The 23,148-nt window shown below is 48.1% G+C and overlaps 1 protein-coding gene across 1 annotated transcript in view; it reads right to left on the minus strand.

The window, feature by feature from the left end:
* The window catches only part of ATP8B3 (ATPase phospholipid transporting 8B3), a 159,366-nt gene that overhangs the window by 91,557 nt on the left and 44,661 nt on the right, over positions 1-23,148 (minus strand). Inside the window, exons 5-6 of the mRNA XM_075328462.1 lie at positions 13,863-13,924; positions 7,008-7,080 (exon numbers count right to left, since the gene is read on the minus strand). Coding sequence (XP_075184577.1) covers positions 7,008-7,080; positions 13,863-13,924 — 135 coding nt within the window. The remainder of the gene's footprint in view (positions 1-7,007; positions 7,081-13,862; positions 13,925-23,148) is intronic.

Consider the following 23,148-nt stretch of genomic DNA (forward strand, 5'->3'; position numbering starts at 1 on the left):
CCGCTGCTGGAAGGAGTACCTGGGCAGATGGTGGGGAGCAGCAAGGTGTCAGTCCCTCCGCAGGTAGGGAAAGCCCTGGCCTCTGGGGTTTTGGTGGGATATTTGGGAGCGCAGGGTGCAGGGGACTAGGGTAGTCACTGTGGGTAGTCATGGTGCTGGATGATGATTATAAAGCAGACACTCACACTGAAGATAAACCAAAGACTCTGTGCATCACAGTTACTACGGGGGAGCCCGTCCAGGTGTCTGCTCCCACCGGTGTCACTTGGTAATCTGGAGCCGACTCCGTGCACAAGTTAGTTCTCTGTTGTGGCCCCTTGGCGTGAAGCTGTTGGGACCCCGCTCACTAGATTTCTAGTGTAGCTGTGGTCTTGATGGCTGGCACTTGGGATTTTAATTGGCCGCTTTATTGGAAAGCCCTATCCCCGCGGTGTGCTGTTGCCTTCCATCTCTGAGCTCCTAGGGAAGTTCATAAAGAGACGCTCCTTTCCAAGTTAATTATCAGGACGTTGAACCGGCTCCTGACCCAGGGTCCTGTACCCCGTCGTGCTCGGTACCGGTCAGTTCTTTTGGGTTTCTGATGCCAACAGTCCTCCTAGACTATGTCCGTCGCACCCTAACTATGTCACTGCCACTGGTCTCCGACTTCTCTGGTCCCGGATCGCCGTCTGCAACCCAACCTTGGTCTAGCTCCCCGGGAGCTACTACTCCAGCTCCTCACTCTTTGAGGGCTCTCACTCAACTCTCCTTACTTCTCTCCCACAAGTCTGCCTGACCCCTAGGTGGGTGGCCTTATTCCTCTTAACCAACCCACTGGTGTGTCTGACAGGTCATGATGTGAGGTGTGATTGGGATTTGTGCTGATGGTAGTGACACCAATTTCTTAGGAACCTGGAACTATGGGGGGTAGGCCCTGCACCCTGGGTAAGGATTGCAGTACCCTGTGGCATCCTGATACATTCAGGGTCACCATATCACCACCTCTAGTTTGCCAATCTTTCTGAGGCTCATACTAGTTTTCTTCTGAAAGTTTCACTCAACTTAGGTCTTCACACTCCACTGGTAGATCCAAACAGTCATAACTGGCCCTTTCCACCTATTGGAATTAGGGTGGTGGTGGTGCTCTCCTGGGTTTTTTTTGTCTCCTACCAGACCAAGGCTCTATTCCTAAAAGCTACAATTCCTGCTTCATGATGTTACATATTCTGTTTTTGTACTGGATCCAGTCTCAGGCTCAGCTTCCTCCTCCCCTAATTTCTGACTATCCATGCTCTTTTGCATAATCAGGTTACCATGGGAAGACCGTATGCTCCTCTGGGGTCACACACTGAAAAATAGCGTGGCTTAGTGATACATGGCCTGAATATTCCGGTAGTTTAGCCAAGGGTGAAACCAGAGGGTTGCATGCAGGGCATGTGCTCTGGACTCAATAGGGAAGAGCCAAAAGAACACCTCCAGTCCAAGGTGTTTCAGCACATGGCATTCTGCCGCCCCCTAAGAAAGGGATTTGGTTGTTCTTCGAGCCAGTTACTAAACTGCTAGCCAGCTCAGAGAACATGTAGAAGGCTGGCTCCCTGTATTCAATTGCTCCGGCATCTTTCAAGTACAATTAAAGCCGGCGTCACACACGCCGATATGTCGTGCGATTGCACCCGCCCCCATCGTTTGTGCGTCACAGGCAATATGTTGCCCGTGTCGTGCAAAGTCGTTAACCCCCGTCACATGTACTTATCTCCCGAACGACCTCGCTGTGGGCGGCGAACATCCTCTTCCTGAAGGGGGAGGGACGTTCGGCGTCACAGCGACGTCACTAAGCGGCCACCCAATAGAAGTGGAGGGGCAGAGATGATCGGGACGTAACATCCCGCCCACCTCCTTCCTTCCGCATTGGCGGCAGCCGCAGGTAAGCTGCAGTTCATCGTTCCCAGGGTGTCACACGGAGCGACGTGTGCTGCCTCGGGAACGATGAACAACCGGCGCGCAGAAGGACGAATACGTTTTTGAAAATGAGTGACGTGTCAACGAGCAATGATAAGGTGAGTATTTTTGCTTGTAAACAGTCGCTCGTAGCTGTCACACGCTACGATATATCAAACGATGCCGGATGTGCGTCACAGAATCCGTGACCCCCGGCCTTTAAGGCCGCTTTACACGCTACGACATGGCTAAAGCTGTGTCGTTGGGGTCACGGAATTTGTGGCGCACATCCGGCCGCGTTAGCGATGTCGTTGCATGTGACACCTATGAGCAATTTTGAATCGTCGCAAAAACGTACAAAATCGCTCATCGGTGACATGCCCCCCTATTCCCAATTATCGTTGCTGCTGCATGTACGATGTTGTTCGTCGTTCCTGCGGCAGCACACATCGCTATGTGTGACGCCGCAGGAACGAGAACCTCACCTTACCTGCGGCCACCGGCAATGAGGAAGAAAGGAGGTGGGCGGGATGTTACGTCCTGCTCATCTCCGCACCTCCTCTTCTATTGGGTGGCCGCTTAGTGACGTTGCTGTGATGCCGAACGGACCGCCCCTTAAAAAGGAGGCGGTTTGCTGGTCACAGCGACGTCGCTAGGCAGGTAAGTAGTGTGACGGGTCCGCGCGATGTTGTGCGCCACGGGCAGCGATTTGCCAGTGACGCACAAACGATTGGGGCGGGTACGCACGCTAGCGATCTCTCTAGCGATCTCGCAGCGTGTAAAGCGGCCTTTAGGCGCTGACCACTGGTATTTCTGAGATCCAGGTGATTTACAGCAGCGTGATGAGGTCACGTGGTTACACTGCAGCCATCATTCCTGTGTCACAGAGGAATAAAAGAAGGAGGGAAGGTAAGTGCTCCAAAGGAAAAATAAACAGGAGTTTTACTGAGAGGGGGGAAACTGTGGGGGGGGGGCAATACAGAAGAGAAATGTGTGAGGAGACACTTCATAGAGACTGAACATTCTGCAAGGAACAGTATTGAGGGGGGAGCATTGGAGGACAGTCTGAGGGCACAATATAGAGGGGACAATATGTGGAGGGGAAAATTTCAAGAGGGAACACAGTATACAGATAGGAAAGTATAAGGGGAACACAGTGTGAGGGGACAGTGTGAAGAGTTGGCAAAATATGGAAAAGGGGCAGTATGGGGGGACCCTTCTAGATAGGGACAGTGTTATGATTACAGCTAATAGGGACGGACAGTGTGGTGATGATAGTTAATCAGGGTGGGCAATGTAATGGTTATAGCTAATAAGGGCAAACAGTGTGGTGGTTATAGCTAATAAGGGAGGATAGAGTGGTGGATATAGCTGATAAGCATGAATTGTGATGCGGTTATAGCTAATAAGGCTGGACAATGTAATGGTAACAGGTCATAAGGATGGATAGTGTGGAAGTTATAGCTTATAAGGGCAGATAGTGTGGCGATTATAGTTCATAAGGGCTAAGAGTGTGGTGATTATAGTTAATAAGAGACATACAGATAGGGACTCTAGATTGTGAGCCCCAGTGGGGGCAGTGTTGCCAATGTATGTAAAGTGCTATGGAATTAATAGCGCTATATAAATGAATAAAATTATTATTATTATATTATTATAAGAGGGGATAGTGTGGAGGCAATCATTTATAGGAGAGAAGTGGGAATGTAATCTGTCATGATAGTGATAGTGTGAGGAACATATATTGTTCAATGTGCACAGTGAGAGGCAATTATTTATTCAAGGACACGGCATAAAGCAGATATTTTGATTTAGAGGTCATTTTAATGACATTGTTATTTTTAAGATGTAAGGAAGAACTTGTCACTTGTAGTCAAGAAAATGTGTCAATATGTTTTATTGGTAGATATATTCCCACACGCATTGCATGACGTTTCAGGCACATAAGTTAAACTAATCCCAAGCACACAATCAATTGCAACAGGGTAATCCAAAAAGTGATTTTTATTATAATTATGCAAGCAGAAAGAGAATGCCACTACCGAAAAAGCAAAGACAAAGTCAAGCCAACGTTTCGGCCTTCACAAGGCCTTTGTCAAGGACTTGCGTGTACAGGGCACAGGGGCAAGGGGACAGGGTCCCAGAGGTGCAGGCAATAGGCCACATGCCTGCTGCCTGTTCCTCTGGGACCCTGTCCCCTTGCCCCTGTGCTCTGTAAGGCACTTCCTTCATCTACCCATTCACCTTTCATGCCTCCTTGATTCTGGCAAGTTGTTCTTTGAAAGCAGAACGCCCTACCAGTGGTTCACCCATTTGACGTTTAATCCGTCTATACCCGTCATTCCTTGATACACGCAAGTCCTTGACAAAGGCCTTGTGAAGGCCGAAACGTTGGCTTGACTTTGTCTTTGCTTTTTCGGTAGTGGCATTCTCTTTCTGCTTGCATAATTATAATAAAAATCACTTTTTGCATTACCCTGTTGCAATTGATTGTGTGCTTGGGATTAGTTTAACTACTGTAACATTTTTCCCTTTAAGCACCTCCCCCATACCCGCAGTTGAGCCCAGCTCTATTCTGAACTTTGTTTCAGGCACATAGACCTTCATCACAGGTGCTATAATTCAAAGAAATAATCAGAATCCTTGTAGTGCATGAGCGCTGAGGAAAGCGGTAACCTGCTGAGTAAATTGTGCCTCTATTTCCACAGGCGCTATTCACTCAGTAGGTTACCGTTTTACTCAGTGCTAATGCACTAAAAGGATTCCCCGTCATGGTTCTTATCCGCCGTGCTCTGTTCTCCAGTAGAGCCGGTGTTCTGTTTTGTATTTTGCATTGGTGGATGGGTGGTTAACATCCTTGGTTCCTGCGCTGGTGTTGGGAGTGGCCTCTCTCCAGGCGCCTCGTTCCGGGTGATTACTCTGCTTCATTAGGGAGCAACCTCACCTAGAACACCGCCAGTCATAGTTGCTGCCTGCAGTAAATGGCTACCATATGTGCTTTGATCTTGTCCTTTGACCTGTTGTTACCCCTCTCCTCCCGTGTCCCTGACTTTGACGTTGTTCCCCACCTCCTGGCCTTCAACTCATGCCCTGACCTCGGCTCCACTTTTCCCAAATGTACCTTACGTGACTTCCTGGCTTCTGACCTCCTGCTTGTCCCCTGACCTCGACTCAGGTTTCCCCCAGTATACCTTACGTGACTTCCTGGTTTCTGACCTCCGGATTGTGCTCTGACCTCGGCTCTCTCTGCTTCATCCCTCTGTTCCATACGTGACGTCTTGGCTCCTGACCTCCGGTTTGTTTGACTTCCCCGCCACTAGCTGCATCTGGCGACACCTAGTGGTAGTTCGTCACATTCCCATTTTTTCTTTGAATTACAGCACATCTGTTGAAGGTCTATGTGACTGAAACGTCATGCAATGCTTGTGGGAATATATCTACCAATAAATCATATTGATATGTTTTCTTGAGTACACATGCCAAGTTCTTCATTATCTGTTTTATAAAGGTTGAGACCTTTCTTGTGTACCAACAAAATACAAGGGTACTCTTCAATATTACTGGTAATTTTAAGGGCACCAAGTCAGGATGGACTACAGAAGACTGGAGAAAATGGAAGTCTGTAGAAAGACAAGCTGTGGATGTGATTAATCATCATGGTGTGTCTGGACCAGAAGGAAACAAAAGAATACATGGGTGTAATTTTTTTTGGGACATGGACTACATCGGGAGTTGTAGGTTCATGCCATGCAATATACAGCAGCTGAAATAAGTATTCAACACATCACCAATTTTCTAAGTAAATATGTTTCTAAAGGTGCTATTGGCATGAATTTCTCACAAGATATTGGTAACAACCCATCCAATCCACACAGGCAAAGAACTCAAATCAGAGATGTCCATAAATTAAACTAAAAAGTGTGTAATAATGAGAAACGACACAGGGAAAAAGTATTGAACACATGAAGAAAGAGGTGAAAAAAGCAATGGAAAGTCATGAGACCAGCTGAAATCTATCAGTAATTGGAAAGCAATCCTGCCACTTAGAGAAAATAATATTAGCCGGATCAACTGATGGCCTTTAAAAAGGTGTTTCATTACCAAGGTGTCACACAAGAGACATCTCATAAGGAGCAAATTGAGCAACTACTGCTCTTATTGGTTCATAGTTCAGATGAGACTTTTCCTTTGTGACCCTATATAAACTGGTCACATGTACTAATAAAGGAGAATTCTTTGAGTACACCATACTAAAGGGCACTTTACACGCTGCGATATCGGTACCGATATCGCTAGCGAGCGTACCCGCCCCCGTCGGTTGTGCGTCACGGGCAAATCGCTGCCCGTGGCACACAACATCGCTAACACCCGTCACACGGACTTACCTTCCCTGCGACGTCGCTCTGTTCGGCAATCCGCATCCTTTCTAAGTGGGCGGTTCGTGCGGCGTTACAGCGACATCACACGGCAGGCGACCAATAGCAGAGGAGGGGCGGAGATGAGTGGCCGGAACATGCCGCCCACTCTCCTTCCTTCCTCATTACCGGTGGACGCAGGTAAGATGTTCTTCGTTCCTGCGGCGTCACACACAGCGATGTGTGCTGCCGCAGGAACGAGGAACAACATCGTACCTGCAGCAGCAACGATATTTGGGAAAGGAGCGATGTGTCAACGAGCAACGATTTTTCACGTTTTTGCGATCGTTGATCGTCACTCCTTGGTGTCACACGCTGCGATGTCGCTAACGGCGCCGGATGTGCGTCACTACCGACGTGACCCCGACAATATATCGTTAGCGATGTCGCAGCGTGTAAAGCACCCTTTTGTGTGTGCTGTATTGATTTCCTGAGCGCTCATAAAACAAATCTTATTAATTTGGAGTTCAAGAGGCATAGAAGGAGTGTATTTCACTCACATTTGGGTAATGTACGAGTAGTTGTATCAATCTGATCTACATGGTATGTTTTTTGGAGTTACATCTTAAGTATATGATATAAAAAGAGAAATGACCAAAAGTTGGTTGATATATATTATGCATGTTATTTACAGGTTCACACAAATAAGGTGTGGTGCATAGTGGAGTCACTTACGGGAACAAAATCATCCTTTTGAAGACGAATAATGTCTCCAACCTGTATGTCCTTCCATTTCTCCAACAAGAAGCTAAAGATTAACAGAAAAAAACACATTTGAGTATATGTTACAAAATATATGTATGAAAGCACACATTTCTGTACTTATTTAGATCAGAAAAGATTTTATTGGTGCTTGATATATTATTGACCTTTACACATTTAAATTAGCAGTATAAGTCCTTGTTTTATTATTACAAAAAATATAAAGCTATTAGAGCTCTGGAGAACACACACTTCAATTGCACATAGGTCAGGGATCTCCATGCGCTTCATGGATCAGCACAATCTAGGCTATTTTAGCTAAACTCTGTGTATACATTCGAACCAAAGGGGGCGGGTGCTATCGCGCTCAACATCGCTAGCCGATGCTAGCGATGTCGCAACGTGTAAAGCCCACCTTACACGATCTTCAATCAAGATTAAAAGAAGTGTCTGATGAATGGACAGGTCTGTAATTTTTATCACAGGTAACTTCACCTGTGACAGACAGGATAAAAAAAAATCCAGAAAGTCACATTGTACAATTTTTAACTAATTAATTTGCATCTAATTTCATGAAATAACTATTTGATCACCTACAACCAGCAATAATTCTATCTCTCACAGACCTGTTATTTTTTCTTTGAGAAGCTCCTACTCTGCACTCATTACCTGTATTAATTGCACCTATTTGAACTCATTACCTGTAGAAAACACACAATATGACTGTAGAAGAGCGAGAGACAGGGGTTCCTATGCTGTCCCTCAAGCTAGAGGTCCCTAGGTTATCCATAACCTCAGGGTTACCAGTAATGGTGGAGATGACTGAGTCGCATCTGTGGCGCCCCTGAGGCTCCAGTCGCCACAATGTACTGCATCTCTCTTAAGATGTAGTACTCATCCCGGGTAAGGAGAGGTTAAGCGCTGTTGTTTCTCACATTCACACACAAAACACAGTTAGGTGCTTTCCCACCGGGGGATGGCTTGTGGTAGATAGGGGGGTGGCCATCACGAAGCATGGGACTTTCCTGGTCACTAGGACAACCACGTGGGGAGCGGGCACTACTTGGGAAAAGGGAATGAGCATCTTCCCATTTAGTGAGTTAGCCCCGGGCACAGCTTGGGGTGAGGAGCACCGACGGGACTTCGATCCAGGCATATTCCATCTACCTTCATACTTCTGGGAGCGCCATAGGATCCGTGGATTGGAGCAGACAGCTCAGCCCGGGTTCTCTACAGCTACACGGGATTCCAGGGTATGCGGAGAGTGCAGGAAACACCCGCAGCCCGTTCCACATTCCACATACACCGAGATTGGAGGGACCTCGACCAGAAAGGACTCACAGTAGGAACACCGGCGGTGACCTCGAATAGCTTGGGATCGAGTGAGGCCCATCACGGTGGTGACCGGGATCTCTCGGGCGAACTGCAACTGTGAGTAAAGAAGCCTGAAAACCGCAGAGACTGTGTCCGTCTGTCCATGCAGGCGCCGTCACCCTGTGCTTCGGCGCCAGCCATCACTATTCACCTCATCATCCTCCCCGGGGCCTGCTCCACCTGTGGGGAGCAGAAACATCTTAGCTGCTATAACCATCCACCCTGGAGGACAGCGACAGCAGCAGCGGCTAATCCCTGGCCGCGTACCGCAGGTGGCATCACGAGACAAACCTCCACCATCATTCCCTCCCCTCTATTTTATTGTATGCCCCGGGGCCACAAAACCGGGCAAGGGCCACCCGTGACATCCCCAGATCTGACATCACCAGGCCCGGCAACAAGTATATGTGATGCCCTGGACTAGCCAGGTAGTCACAGATAGGCCCTTGCACAAACACCTGGCCCCTAAAAAGGGTAACAGCTGCCACCCTTTTAACCCTAGTCACCTCTCTCAAGGTTTAATGAACACACCAGGGGGCGTGCCCAGGCGGTTGGACACACCCACCGAGGAGTTCACAGCTCCTGAGGCAGGAAAAAGCAGTTGAGTTTAGTCTGTGACAGTGTGGTGGAGGAGTAAAGTTCAAGTGCAGAGGCAGACCTGTGCCCAGGTCTGCCCCAGTCTAACAACCAGGTGTCTGGGTTGGAGCCCAGTCACCTATGGCTAGGAGGCATACGGTGGCCTCAGCCTGCAGGAGCCGAGAAGACGGCCAGGTGGAACCGTAAGGGACCGGGGCAGGGTAGTGGCCCGCCGGTACCGAACCAGGGAACCGACCGGAAACCGGAGCACAAAGGAGGGTACTCAGACCCTGAAACGTGGTCCCGAAACTACCGGACCCCGTTAATTAACTGATTGAGGTCTGGACTATAGGTCCTTTCCCACCCAAGTCCCGACTGAAGACAACAGCCCACCGAGGGGGATAAACGCCACCGCTCAGACTTAGAGATCCCACGGGCCAGCGTCTGCGGGCAAACAGGCTCTTCCGACACACAAAGCCAGGGAGTGGACTCCCGTTGCTGAAGCACGGGCTGTCCACAGCAACAAAGAAGGTGCAGGAGAAAGGCGGAGACCACCAACCCGAGTGGGGGACCAGACGCAGCCGGCTGCGGGCACTGACCACCATCTTTTTGGTTTACCAGAGACTCTTGTGCATCTTTAATAGTGAGTACAACTGTGCCCTCGGGCCGCGCACCACCTTGCACCGCCAAGCAACCAAATACCATCCCAAACGGGCCCCGGGACCATCACCCCTGCCCACGGAGGGGTTAACACCTTTGCTGCGCGACATCTTCCCCGGGTGCCTAGTGAACAGCAGCGGTGGTGCCCACATTCACCACAACCCGTGGGTGGCGTCACGAACTCTAACACAAAAACCACGGCCTCGGCCGTACCCCTAAAACCCCCCTGCAAAGAGCCAGTACCTTTCAGAGCGAAGTGACCCCCGGTCCGGAGGCACTCGAGCCACCCACAAACAAGCCCGGATCCGAGCGGCTCGGCTACAGCCGAGCGCGGGGCAGTACATATATTTAACCCCTTGCCCCATTGGTCCTACACATCCCTGGCTATGCTTTGAAAAGAACTAATCTGATACCCACCTCCCAACAGGCAGGGGACAACCAAAACTCTAACACATTGCAAACAAACAGGAACAAACAATAAGAAAAAAGCAAAACCAGGAAGGTAGCAACAAAAAGACAATAAGGGTTAACTCCATTACCGCACACAGCAATGTGTATTAAAACTACCAGTTAGTCTGGATCACAACATCTTATCTGATCAGCTAGGATAAACTTAGTACAATATCATAGACACTACAATGTATTGCGCACTACAAGAGATTATTTCTAAGTCTTCTGCAAAGTTAACTTCACAAAGTTTGACCCCATGGGGGTTTTCCAGAGACAAAACCGTCCCTACACCTGTAGATAAATTCCCAAAGCACTGTAATTTCCATAATAGAGTCACTTGAAGGGGTTTCTGGTGTTCTGGCACTTAGGGGCTCTGCAAATGAATTCCTCAAACTATTCTAGGAAAAGTTGTGCTCTAAAAGTCAAATGGCTCTCAATCCCTCCGGAGCCCAGCTATGTGGCCAATCTGTACTATACAGTCACATGTGGGGTATTGACATGTTTAGGAGAAATTGTGTAACCTATCATGAGGCCTTGTTTGTCCATTTCCCTTGTGAAAATTAGAAACATGGGGCTAAACAACATTTTAGTGGTAAAAATTGAATTAGTATAACATCTTGTGACACCCCTACATAAGTTCATTGAGGGATGCAGTATGTAAAATGGGGTCACTTGTGGGGGATTTCTGCTGTTCTTGCACCTTAGGGGTTTTGCCAATGTGACATGGCACTAGCAAACCACTCCACCAAAATAAGTACTATAAAATGGCGTTCCTTACCTTATGAGCTTTCCACTGTACCTCAAAAGTAGTTCCTGATTACATGTAGGGTATTGCTCAGGAGAAATTGAACCACAAACTGTGTGGTCCATTTATTTCTTATTAGCCATTTTAGTGAAAAAAATTTAATTGTGTAACAAATTGTACGGTACATTTTCTCCTATTACTCGTTTTGAAAATTAAAGTTATGGGGCCAAGACATTTCAGCAAAAAAAATGGAAGATGTATGGCACAACTGCAAACCTACCAAGACATCTACCATCCACCTAAACTGACATCTCATGCAAGGAGGTAGATGTCTTGGTAGGCTTACATTTGTGCCATACTTCTTCCATTTTTGGATGATGTACTGAACAATGCTCAGTGAGATGTTCTGAGATTGGGCTATTTTTTTATAATAACATAACACTACTTTACACTTCTTCCCAATTTGATCCCTGACCTGTCAGGTGAGTTCCTTTGTTTTTATGATGTTATTTGAGGGGCTTAACTTAGTGCCCACTGGGTATATGCCAAAGCCTCAGATGGGGATAATGGGCTAGACTGCCGGTAGACGCAGGTGCCACTCCCAGAGCATTGTTCGAGCCTGTGACAGCTGACACCAGGGCTGGGACAGACTCAGGCCTGGACAGGTACAGTCCCTGGTGGCAGCGGGTGCAGGCAGGATGACTGATGCAGACAGGCATGAAGAACACGGCAGATACTGACAGGTATGGGAAAGCGGGCACAAGGACAGATAACGGATATGGAAAATGGGACTTAATAACTAGATAGCTAGGGAGACATTAACTAACTGACCTCGTTGATCAGGCACCTCCCCTAGTCGGAGAATGTCTTAATTAGTGCCTCTCAGCCATAGGCTGAAAGGCCCTTCCAGGTAAAAGGACGCCGGCCCTTTAATAGCAGGAAATGAGCGTGCACCCTATGCGCACTTCCTGTAGACCCATGCAGGGAGCAGGAGTACATCTGGACGGCTGTGGGGAGGTGGTTGAGGGCACAGGCAAGCCAAGGTGGTAAGTATGTTATCGTCTGAGACTGGGGTGTAGGTTCACCTTCCAGCAGGACAATGACCCTAAATATCCTGTCAAAGGTACAATGGATGGTTAACATCAAAGCATATTCATGTATGTGAATGGTCCAGTCATAGTCCAGACCAAAATCTCATTGAGAATCTATGACAACATTCGAAAATTTATGTTCACAGATGTCTTCATCCAATCTCACTGAGCGAAAGCTATTTTATAAGGAAGAATTGGCAAAACTTTCAGATGTGAAAAACCAGTAGAGAAATACTCCAAAAAGTGGTCCTACAAAGTACTGACTTAGGGGAGTTGAATACAAATACAAGTCCCAGTTTTCAGATTTATATTTTTAAAATAAATACAAGATCATGTTTTATTTCCTTTACACTTTACACATACTTGCTACTTTGTGTTCTTATATCTCATAAAATCACAATATAATATATTTATGTTTGTGGGTTTAACATTAAAAAATGTCAAAGGTTCACAGGGGATGAATAGTTTTTAAAGTCTACAAGGGGTTGCTGATAAGTCTTTGGCTTTACACAGAAAGAAACGAGATAGGATGATGAAACTTTACATTTATTCCACATACTCTCCATTGATGTCAACACACTTCTTACATCGGTATTCCAAGTTCTGTAAGCCTAGCAAAATGAAGGATTTCGGTTGTGCCTCAAACCAGGCATCCGTAGCAGCCATGGCATCAGAAATAGTGTGAAATTTGGGACCCTTGACGTGTTTCATCAGGTTTGGAAACAGATGATAGTTGGAAGGAGCTAGATCTGGGGAATAAGGTGGGTGATCAACCAGCTGGAAGCCCAGCTCTGCCAGTTTAGACGGGGTCGCTTGTGCAGTGTGAGCGGAGGCGACGTCTTGCAGGAACAAGATTCCTTTGTACAGCTTGCCGCGCCTCTTCACCTTCAGAGCTGCCTTCAATTGGTCCAAAAGTTCAATGTAATACCTTGCATTGATGGTGGAACCCTTTTGAAGGTAGTCCACTAGCAGCACGCCATCCTTATCCCAAAACACAGACGCCATCACCTTAGTGGCTGATTTTTGTACCCTGAACTTCTTTGGATAAGGAAAACCACTGTGCCTCCACTCTTTTGACTGCTCCTTGTTTTCATGGTCATACAAATAAATCCGGGTCTCATCCATAGTAAGCAATCGATCCAGGAAGTTCTTATCATTCCGGAAACGCTGACAAATGGACAAGGAAGTTTTCACTCGCATGCTATTCTGATCTGTTAAACATTTGGGGACCCACTTTGCAGATCGCTTCATGTCCAAATGTTCATGGGTAATGACACAAACACGTTCACGGGAAATCCCCATGATGTCTGCTATTGCTTTAGCTGAAATTCGTTGATTCTCCAGTATGAGGTTGTGCATAGCATCGATGATCTCCGGCACAACAACCACTCTCGGTCATCCAGGACGTTCCTCATCATTGGTGCTGAAGTGGCCCGTTTTAAATTTGGCAACCCATTTGTTAACTGTGGAATATGAAGGGCATTGATCCCCCAATGTCTGCGACATATCACCATGAATATCCTTCGCAGACTTTCCTTGCAGAAACAAGAATTTTATCACTCCTCTTCTCTCAGTTGCTGTGAATATCACATTAGACTTCGCTATTTTGTTTTCCCGCGAGCGTAGAACACTGTCGCCATAACCAACAAACACAAAATTTTGAAAACATTTATTAGGCACATAAGGCTTCCATGTGATGTAACATTCATTACCATAGAAACAAAAAAAGATCACAAAGCCAAAGACATATCAACAGCCTCTCGTATGTAATTCACATGAAATGAAATTGTAAAGCCATGGCCAAGCCCTTTAATTATGACATTAGACAGGCATTTGTGAACTAATTGGATTTTAATAGGCACATATTCAAATAATTTTAAACTTTCCTTATTCATTATTTAATCGACATTACAATTAAAAAAAAACACTAACCTTTTTTCTTTAAGGATTTCGCATTGTCTGTTGTTTATAGCTTTGTCACTTCTGTGTCGTGCCTGAAGAGACAAAAGGATTTTTTGTGTTTTTATGTATTCTGTACTTTTGGCCAATTATATGAAAGTGATACCATGTCATATTAAACATATCGTATAGCATTATTCAGAATCACACTAGGGTCAAGTTTCTAAGAACATTTTTAGAGGATGTTTTATTTTACTTGTGAATCAATTGACATTAATTTAGGAAACCCTTGTATAAACCTTACAAAATTATCACTGCTACTCCCAATGAATCCATCTCCCAACGCAATGCAGTTTTTGCCAGCAGATGCAGATTTGGTGCAGAAATTTGGTGTATAAATTTCAGCACCAAATCTGCATCTCCTGGCAGAAAAATCGCACAAAAACAGTTTTGACACAGTTTCAGTGTGGTTTTCTGCCAGGAGATGCAAATTTGCCTTGGGTATCACATTATGGGGGGACCCTATGCCATTCTTAAAATGCATTTATTTATTTTTACGCTACTATAGAGACACAGTCAGCGATCATAGATGCTGTCACATGGGGTGGGGGGCGCAGTTTGACTGCAACCAATCACAGACGCTGGGCCTGGTGGTGGGCGGAGGAAGCAGTGAATATGTATGAGAGGTAATTAGCGGACTCGAAAGCAGTTTAACAGACACACAGGAGACTCGGGAAGTATAACTGTCCTGCTTTGAAGCCCACATCCCTTTCTACCACCATTTACAGCACAATGTTCGGGTCCCCATAGACTTATATGGGGTTTGGCGTCCAGGCAGATCCAAACCGGATTTTTTCTTTTTAAGTCCGACCGGACCCACTCAACCCGATAATATCTGCGGATTCACCTATCTCTACCACTGCCACATTAACTTGAATGGCCGAGTGCGATCTGATTTACAGAGGCAGCTCAGGCATGCTGTGATTCTTTTTCCTCGGACAAACTCAGTTCAAGGAAATAATTGGACTTGTGCCCTGCCCAATAGAATACTATTGGTCCAAGTGCAATCCAATCAGTGACGGATCGCATTCAGACCGAAAATAAGTTAATCTGCACCTAGCTTTAGTCGGATCAGTTAGGATTATGGGTAGAATTGAATGCTGATTTGAGATTTACGCTATGAGTTATGAGCTGGACTAAATTTCTGCAATAATTTACATCACTTTTTTGGCAAAAAATTGCACAATGAATCTGATGGGCTATGGTGGCCAAGGCCGTTCCATCTTTTAGAAAAATTGGTGCAAAGAGTGATGGGCGAATACTAAAATGCTAGAGTGCTCGATACTCGAATTGGATAAGAAGGATAAAAAGCGCAATAGGGTCTTACCCAAAAAAACATATAAAAGGTGATAAGGGACTGTGCTTGTGCTCACCTTGTAGGGTTGTGTGAAACACAACCAGTATTTAGGGGAAAAAAAATCCAAATCTCCAGCATCCATAGTCCATGTTCATTCAATTTTATTCAAAAATGTGAAAAACACAAGCCACCAGACAAACTACTGCTATGCAGAAACACTGGCGCGTTTCGCCTTACAAAGTCTTATTAACAATCAGTAATAACACCCGTAATTCAGCTGCTGCAGAGTCCACGTGCTCAAAAGCCACGGATAATCGAGAATCAAATAAATGTTGTAAGAATGACGAAAATCCAAAAGTGCTGAATACAATGTAGGTGGTTTTATTACACGCGTTTCGAAGTGTGCCCTCACTTCTTCATCAGGAAACCCACCGATGAACAAACAATGGCAGTAGTTTAGTTTTATATAGCATTGAATTTTGCAAAAGAGTCAGAAAAATAGGCACATGACAGTGAGTCCGAGGATTAGCGCTAATATAATCATTGCCAAGTATAGGAATAAAAACCTATTATCTCATTTATTAGATACAAAGATAGCAATTGGTAATTGGATAGCACAAAGGACAAATTAATGGGAAAAAAAAAGAACGAGAAGGAAAAGAAGACTAAAAGACAAAAGTAAGAAAAAAATCTATATTGAATTGGACTAGAACACATGAATGGTCGTAGGGGAGAAAGGTGGAGGAGGAGACAAGTGTTACTATATGTGTACCGGATAGCACAAAAGATAAATTAATGTAAAAATAGACAAAAAGAAGAATAAGAGAAGCAAAAGACGATTAAAAGAAAAAAAATATATATTGAAGTGAACTAGAACTCATGTTCGTGGGAAAGAAATGTGCAGGAGACAAATGTTACTATATGTGCTATGTGAGATATTTGGAAAAATGTATCTCAAAAAGGTAATCAGTAATACTGAAAATGTAGAAGATTAAATTGATATATTGGAAATCTGTGAAATATAATATATGGATGTGTATATGTGTATCTAAAAAATATGTCAATAAAAAAATCAATATAAAACAGCAGAAAATATCTGTTAATGTAATAGAATTACAACTCATTAATGGTGAAATAATATATAAGTTCTTTAACTGATAGATAGCCAGTGTGCTTTATGGAGTGGACTGAAAAGGGATGTATTATTAGAATTTATTAAAGACCAATAATATGTGTGTAAAAATATTATTATGTAGTATTTTATTATATAGTATTTCATTAATAAACATTCATTAAATATGTAAAAAATGAATTGAATAATTAAATAGTTTAGAGTGAGAATAATAAAAGAGCTGGATGGGTTGTAAAATATGAAATAAAAAATTTGACTAAAAGGGGACAATGTGCAATTAGATGCCATAAAGGTAAATGCAATTAAAAGGTTCATTAAGGCTATGTGCCCACGCTGCGAAAAATGCACGGATTTTGCCGTGGATTTCTCGCGGAAAAGCCGCGGATTTCCCAAAAATCTGCAGCAGCGGCAATTCCCAGCCATTTCTATGGCATTTTGGAAATGCTGTGCCCATGCTGCGGATTTTTCCGCGGCGGATTTGGTGCGGATTTTGATCCGGAAAAATCTGCAACATGTCAATTATTGTTGCGGATTTTGATCCAGATTTTGGCTTCAGAATTGGGGAAAAAAAAAATAAAAAATCCGCGGCAATTCCGCGGTAAATCCGCGGTAAATCCGTGGTAAATCCGCACCTTTGAAAAGGTGCGGATTTTGCGGGAAAGCCGCGGATTTTCATGCAGAAAAATCCGCAGCAACATTCTACCGTGGACACATAGCCTTAGAAAGGCAGTGAGATGTCAGGTAATTAAATAGGAGAGCGCATATGTAGTAGTAATAGTACTGTGCTTGTGTGAGAGCTATAAGGGTACGTGCACATGATCAGGGTTTGCAGCGTTTTGGACGCAGCTCGTTTACCCTATGTCCAAAACGCTGCGTTGGACAGTAGAAGCACAGGAGATGGGACTTATAGAGACAGTTTACAGATCCGCTTGATGTAGGTAATCACATTTTCCCAGAATGGCTGCAACTGGTCGCACTGCCACCAACAGTGGAAGTATGTACCGCGCTCTCTATTGCACCTCCAACATGACTCTGATGATACATACCATCTGGTAACTAATTTGTATGAGTTTTTCTGTACCTTCACGCAATGTGATGGGCCAAATGATCTCTGTGAGGTAAATCCGGAGATATGACGATAAATCATGATATTCAAGCTATGTCAGGAAGCCCTCTCCTGGTGTCACCCCCCCCCCCTTTCCTTCACACAACTGGTTTAGCAACAAATCCCATGGCCATCTTCTGTGATATGGAGATGAGGTGGTGTGGGAACAATGGACACAGGATGACTCCCTGCCGTCACCCTGTAACAAGAGTTGTATCTCATTAGCAAGGCTATGGAACTAGGCAGACAGAACGACTCCAGTAAAAAATGGTTCATATCTCGCAAGCCATATTTCCGATAAATATGGCAACCATAAAAATGGTGTTTTCGCATGCGGACGATGCTGGCACACCTTTTTTATGGGAGCGGGAGCTTGGGAAATACCCCAGGCGTGATATCAGCCAATAGGGAACTAATAGACAAGTCATGAGTCCCCTCGTTCTGTAGCTAAATTCATAGCTGTCACAATGAGAGCATTGGCGTCCGTCTACGACGCTCCCAGGCAAAGTTATGGCCCATATTCCATGTTGGGATATTGTCCATAACTCAAGCCAGGGGTGGAGCAGTGCTCCCTCTGAGGTCACGAAGGTAGGAGGGGACCTGGATTTGCCCAGGTTGATAACCCTACTTCGGCCATTTTCCAAGGTTCTTTTCGCTGGGGGCACGTGTAGGAAACATCTGTGGGAAGGATCCTAGAAACCTGGGTACAGCGCCCCCCTGTGGCCAGACGCAACAAGGTAACTGCTGGAACTGTGTATGCCTGTTTGTAAACCATGCTTTATCTGTAACTGTACTCTGACATAACTGTATATTCTGTAGATTCCCTATTGTATATATTGTAGTTTCTAGTGTGCTTTAGGCTGATTAAATTATATAATTAATCTTGGGCTGCTCTGTTATCTCGATCTTGAATCCCACGTCTGTGTTCGGCTAATAGTTACCCTAAATCGGTTGGTGGCAGCGAGTTTGTGCCAAGGATTATTTTTGGGGAGGCCAGTGAGATTCGGGGAGGTTTTATATATTCCGCCCGCGGAGGTCGGGGGAATATATACCCTACTCTCACCGGGGACCCTTCAATAATCGGCATAAGTAGTATAGCGGCCTCCTTGCTTATCGTCGGGCAATTCCATAATTGGCCTGACTATAAGAGGGGCGCTAGAGAGCGCATCACGTGCTCTGTCTGTCGGTCGGGAGGTATAAAGGAGGGGTGACCCCCCCACTTGTTACACCCCGATTGTGACGTACTGGTAGCCAGCGCGGGGGATTTCTGAGTGACCCCCCCGGTGGTTCGTGACATATTGGTGGCAAGCGGTGGGATCGAGATAATAGTGTGTGTGAGTGTGAGACCCATACTCCCAGACACTAAAGACTGCCTGCAGCAGCTGTGGCTGCTGGGGTCTTCAGACTAGCTCAACACTAGAGTGTCAGAGTGCAGATACTGTAAGGTGTGTGGAGGCATCAGGTGTCAGTTCTGTGTCAGTGACCAAAAGTCTGCAAGAATGGCTGATGGCACCAGGAGCAGAGCTATGCAACTGGCCAATGCTAAGGCAGGAGCCGAAGAGAGGGAGGACGGTGCTGTAGACAGCAATGAGGAGGTTGCCCACGAGTCCTCCAGGAGCTCGACGCCAGAAAACCGTTCTGCCGAGGACATTGCACAACCTGGCAATTATGGACAAGATGAGGAGCAGCTCACCCAAGGTTCCTCAACGAGCCAGATGCCAGCCCTCCGCTCTGAAAGGGACAGTGAATCGCCTAGCTCTGCAGCGTGCCGCAGATCACCACGTGCCATTCCACCGAGCCTGGGAGGCTCGGATAGCCTTCTTCAAATGGCTATGGCCCTTCTCCAGGCTGGAGACCAGAAGGGCTACAAGGAACTCCTGGCAGAGCGCAGGGCAGAGCGGCAGGCAGCGCGTGACGCTGAGGCTGCGGAGCGGCACGCAGAGCGTGAGGCTGCGGAGCGAGAGCGGCAGGCAGCGCGTGAAGAGCGAGAGCGAGAGCGACAGGCAGACCGTGACTACCAGCTGCAGCTAGCTCAGCTCCGGCCCTCATCAGCCACACGTGACCTTCGAGACACCAAACTTCCAAAGGTCCGTGTTGAGGACTTCCCAGTGCTGGAGAAGGATGGAGACTTGGACTCTTTCTTGACTGCTTTTGAACGGACTTGCCTGCAGCACCATCTGGACAAGGACCAGTGGGCCAAATACCTGACCCCCCGTTTAAGGGGTAAGGCCCTGGATATCCTTGGGGACTTGCCTGCTGAGGCAGATCAGGGCTACGACACCATCAAGCGGGCCCTGATCCAACAGTACAACCTCACTCCGGAGTCCTACCGCAAGAAGTTCCGGACCCTGCAGAAGGGACCAAAGGACTCCTGGGCTGACCACCGGCGGGCACTTGCCCGAGCTGCCGACCACTGGACCCAAGGCCTGCAGCTTTCCACCGGACCAGAGATCCTGGACTTGGTCATCACGGAGCAACTCTTGTGGAACTGCCCTGAGGATCTCCGCCAGTTCATCCGAGACCAGAAGCCAAAGGGGTCCACGGCTACAGCTGCCCTGGCCGATGACTACACCAACAATCGGGCTCCTGAAGCCAGGAGAGCAGCCACCAGCAGCACCTGGAGAGGGGGTAAGATGAATTCTGCGACTGCCCCACCTGCCCCTAGACTGCAGGGGGTGTCCCCCTCAACTCCCCTCTCCAGGCCCGTGGCAGAGCCAAGACGGTGCCACCAGTGCAACCTACCTGGACACTTCAAGGCCATGTGCCCTCAGCGTCCCAAGGCCCCGGCTCCGTCCCCGTCCCAAGGGCCGCCCAAGGTGTATTGTGTGGGTGGGGGTGGTGGTAGGTCCCTGGACAGCTTCCAACCTGTCACCGTCGGCCGGTCTGTGACCATAGGACTGCGAGACAGCGCCTCGGAGGTGACTCTGGTGCGACCTGAGATGGTGTCCCCCCAAGACTTGATCCCTGGAAAAACCCTCGCTGTCTCCGGGATTGGAGGCACTGACCCGGCGCTGCCTGTTGCTGACATTTATGTGGACTGGGGCGCAGGGCGGGGGGTGAGGGAGGTGGGGGTAACTGATCGGATCCCTGCAAACGTGCTACTTGGGACAGATTTGGGGCAGATAACCTCCCAGTTTGGGCCCCCCCCAAGGGCTGAACCTTCAGCCAGTACTGACGTGCCTCCGGACAATGTTAATGTGTTATCTATGAATGATGTAAGGGAGGAGGGAGTGAACTCTGATATTTCTGCTTGCACAGACACCATAGACACACACACAGCTGCAGCTGTGACAGAGGAGGGGGTCAGAGAAAGGTGTGACGATGCCTCTACAAGTAATCAGCCTGTGAGCTGGGATCTGTTGCCCTCTGAAGGGATAAGCAGAGAGCAGGGTGCTGCAGGGGGAGGACCAGTGTGTGGGGTGGGGGCTACCACAGCAAATGTGGGGTCCCCAGAGATTTCACAGCGGGGTTCTGTTGCTGCAGGAGGGGAACAGGCAGGTGAGATTGGGGCCGGTCCAGGAGCGGAAGTGCTCCCAGGTAAGATCTCGGTGCAGGGTTCCCCCACAACCGGGGTGTCAGGAAGCCAGGTAGGTCTGCCTGAACCGGCGACTTGGTCAGGAACGGAGGAGGAGCAGGCACGACCCACGGTCGCAGCGGCTGTGGCCGCTGTCACCCGCAGTGGGAGTGCTGGAAGCCAAGGGGCCTCCCGGAGGTCCGATAGCTCTTCCCCTTCTGACCAAGTGGCAGCCGAGTCAGGTGGAGGCCAGGACACAGGTCCCGGGGTACTGACCGAAGATGTGACAGTCTCGTCGATTCTGGCCACATCTAGTCAGGGGTTTCAGTCAGCGTTAGAAGCTGACGACAGCCTGAAAGCTCTTAAGGAGCAGGCGGCACAGCCTCCCTCGGACTCGGACCCGGAGCGAGTGGTCTGGGACCAAGGACGGCTGTACCGGGCCACGGTCCAGCAGGGTTCACCAGAGGCGTGGCCCAGGGACCGACAGTTGGTGGTACCCTATCCGTTCCGGACGGAGTTGTTGCGGATCGCACATGAGATTCCGATGGCCGGACACCTAGGGATCGCTAAGACCAAGGCCAGGTTAAACCAGCATTTCTACTGGCCAAAAATGGGGGCCGATGTGGCTGCCTACTGCCGTTCGTGTGAAACCTGTCAGAGAGTGGGGAAGGCGGGGCCACACCCCAAAGCCCCACTAGTATCTCTGCCAATCATCGATGAGCCTTTCAGGAGGGTGGCTGTGGATCTGGTCGGCCCGCTGGCCATCCCCAGCAGCTCCGGGAAACGCTTCATACTGACGGTAGTGGACTATGCCACCCGGTACCCAGAAGCAGTGGCCTTGTCGTCCATTCGGGCTGACAAGGTGGCCACCGCATTGCTGGAGATTTTCTCCCGAGTGGGTTTTCCCCAGGAAATGCTCACTGACCGGGGGACCCAATTCATGTCCCAGCTGATGGAGGCCCTCTGTAAGCAAGTCCAGGTGCGACATCTGGTGGCCAGCCCGTACCATCCACAGACTAATGGCCTGTGCGAGCGGTTCAATGGCACCTTAAAGCAGATGCTTAAGATGTTGGTCGACTCCCATGGGCGTGACTGGGAGCGGTATCTCCCACACCTGTTATTTGCTTACCGGGAGGTTCCACAGGCCTCAACAGGATTCTCACCGTTTGAGCTCCTGTACGGGCGACGTGTGCGGGGCCCCCTGGCTCTGGTGAAAGAGGCTTGGGAAGGGGATTTGGCCACCCCTGGAGTGTCGGTTATCGAGTATGTCATGCGCTTCCGGGACAGAATGCAGGCCTTGACGCAACTGGTACACGACAATATGGCTCAAGCCCAGGCCGATCAGAAGCGTTGGTACGACCAGAACGCTTGTGAGAGGACCTACCAAGTGGGTCAAAAGGTGTGGGTACTGGTCCCCGTACCACAGGACAAGCTTCAGGCAGCCTGGGAAGGCCCATACCTCGTGTACCAGCAGCTCAACCCTGTGACGTACCTGGTCACCCTGGACCCTGCCCATGGAAGGCGGAAGCCCTTCCATGTGAACATGATGAAGGCACATCATGAGCGGGAGGCATGTGCGCTCCCCGTGTGCAACCTGCCCGAGGAGGGAGAAGCGGAAACCCTCTTGGATATGCTAGCCCAGGTTAGGGCAGGCGGATCCATTGAGGATGTGGAGGTTGGCCACCAGCTCTTGGAGGACCAACGGTCCCAGCTGTGGGCCACCCTACACCCCTTCCGGGGGTTGTTTACCAACCAGCCCGGAAGGACTGACTTGGCTGTCCATCACGTGGACACTGGGGATCATCCCCCGATCCGGCGTTCAGCATATCGGGTCTCCCTGGAGGTGCAGCAACACATGCGCCAGGAGATTGACGAGATGCTGAAGCTGGGGGTGATCCAGGCATCCAACAGCGCTTGGGCCTCGCCTGTAGTCCTCGTCCCTAAGAAGGACCGAACCACGCGGTTCTGCGTGGACTACAGGGGGCTCAATGCGGTCACGGTCGCCGATGCGTACCCAATGCCACGCATCGATGACCTGCTCGATCAGTTGGCCGGGGCTCAGTACCTGACCATCATGGATCTGAGCCGGGGATATTGGCAGATCCCCCTGACTCGCAAGGCCAGGGAACGCTCTGCCTTTATTACCCCATTTGGACTGTACGAGTCCACGGTGATGCCATTCGGGATGAGGAATGCCCCTGCCACTTTCCA

Source organism: Anomaloglossus baeobatrachus, chromosome 11 (assembly GCF_048569485.1).
Source record: "Anomaloglossus baeobatrachus isolate aAnoBae1 chromosome 11, aAnoBae1.hap1, whole genome shotgun sequence".
NCBI classification, from domain to species: domain Eukaryota; kingdom Metazoa; phylum Chordata; class Amphibia; order Anura; family Aromobatidae; genus Anomaloglossus; species Anomaloglossus baeobatrachus.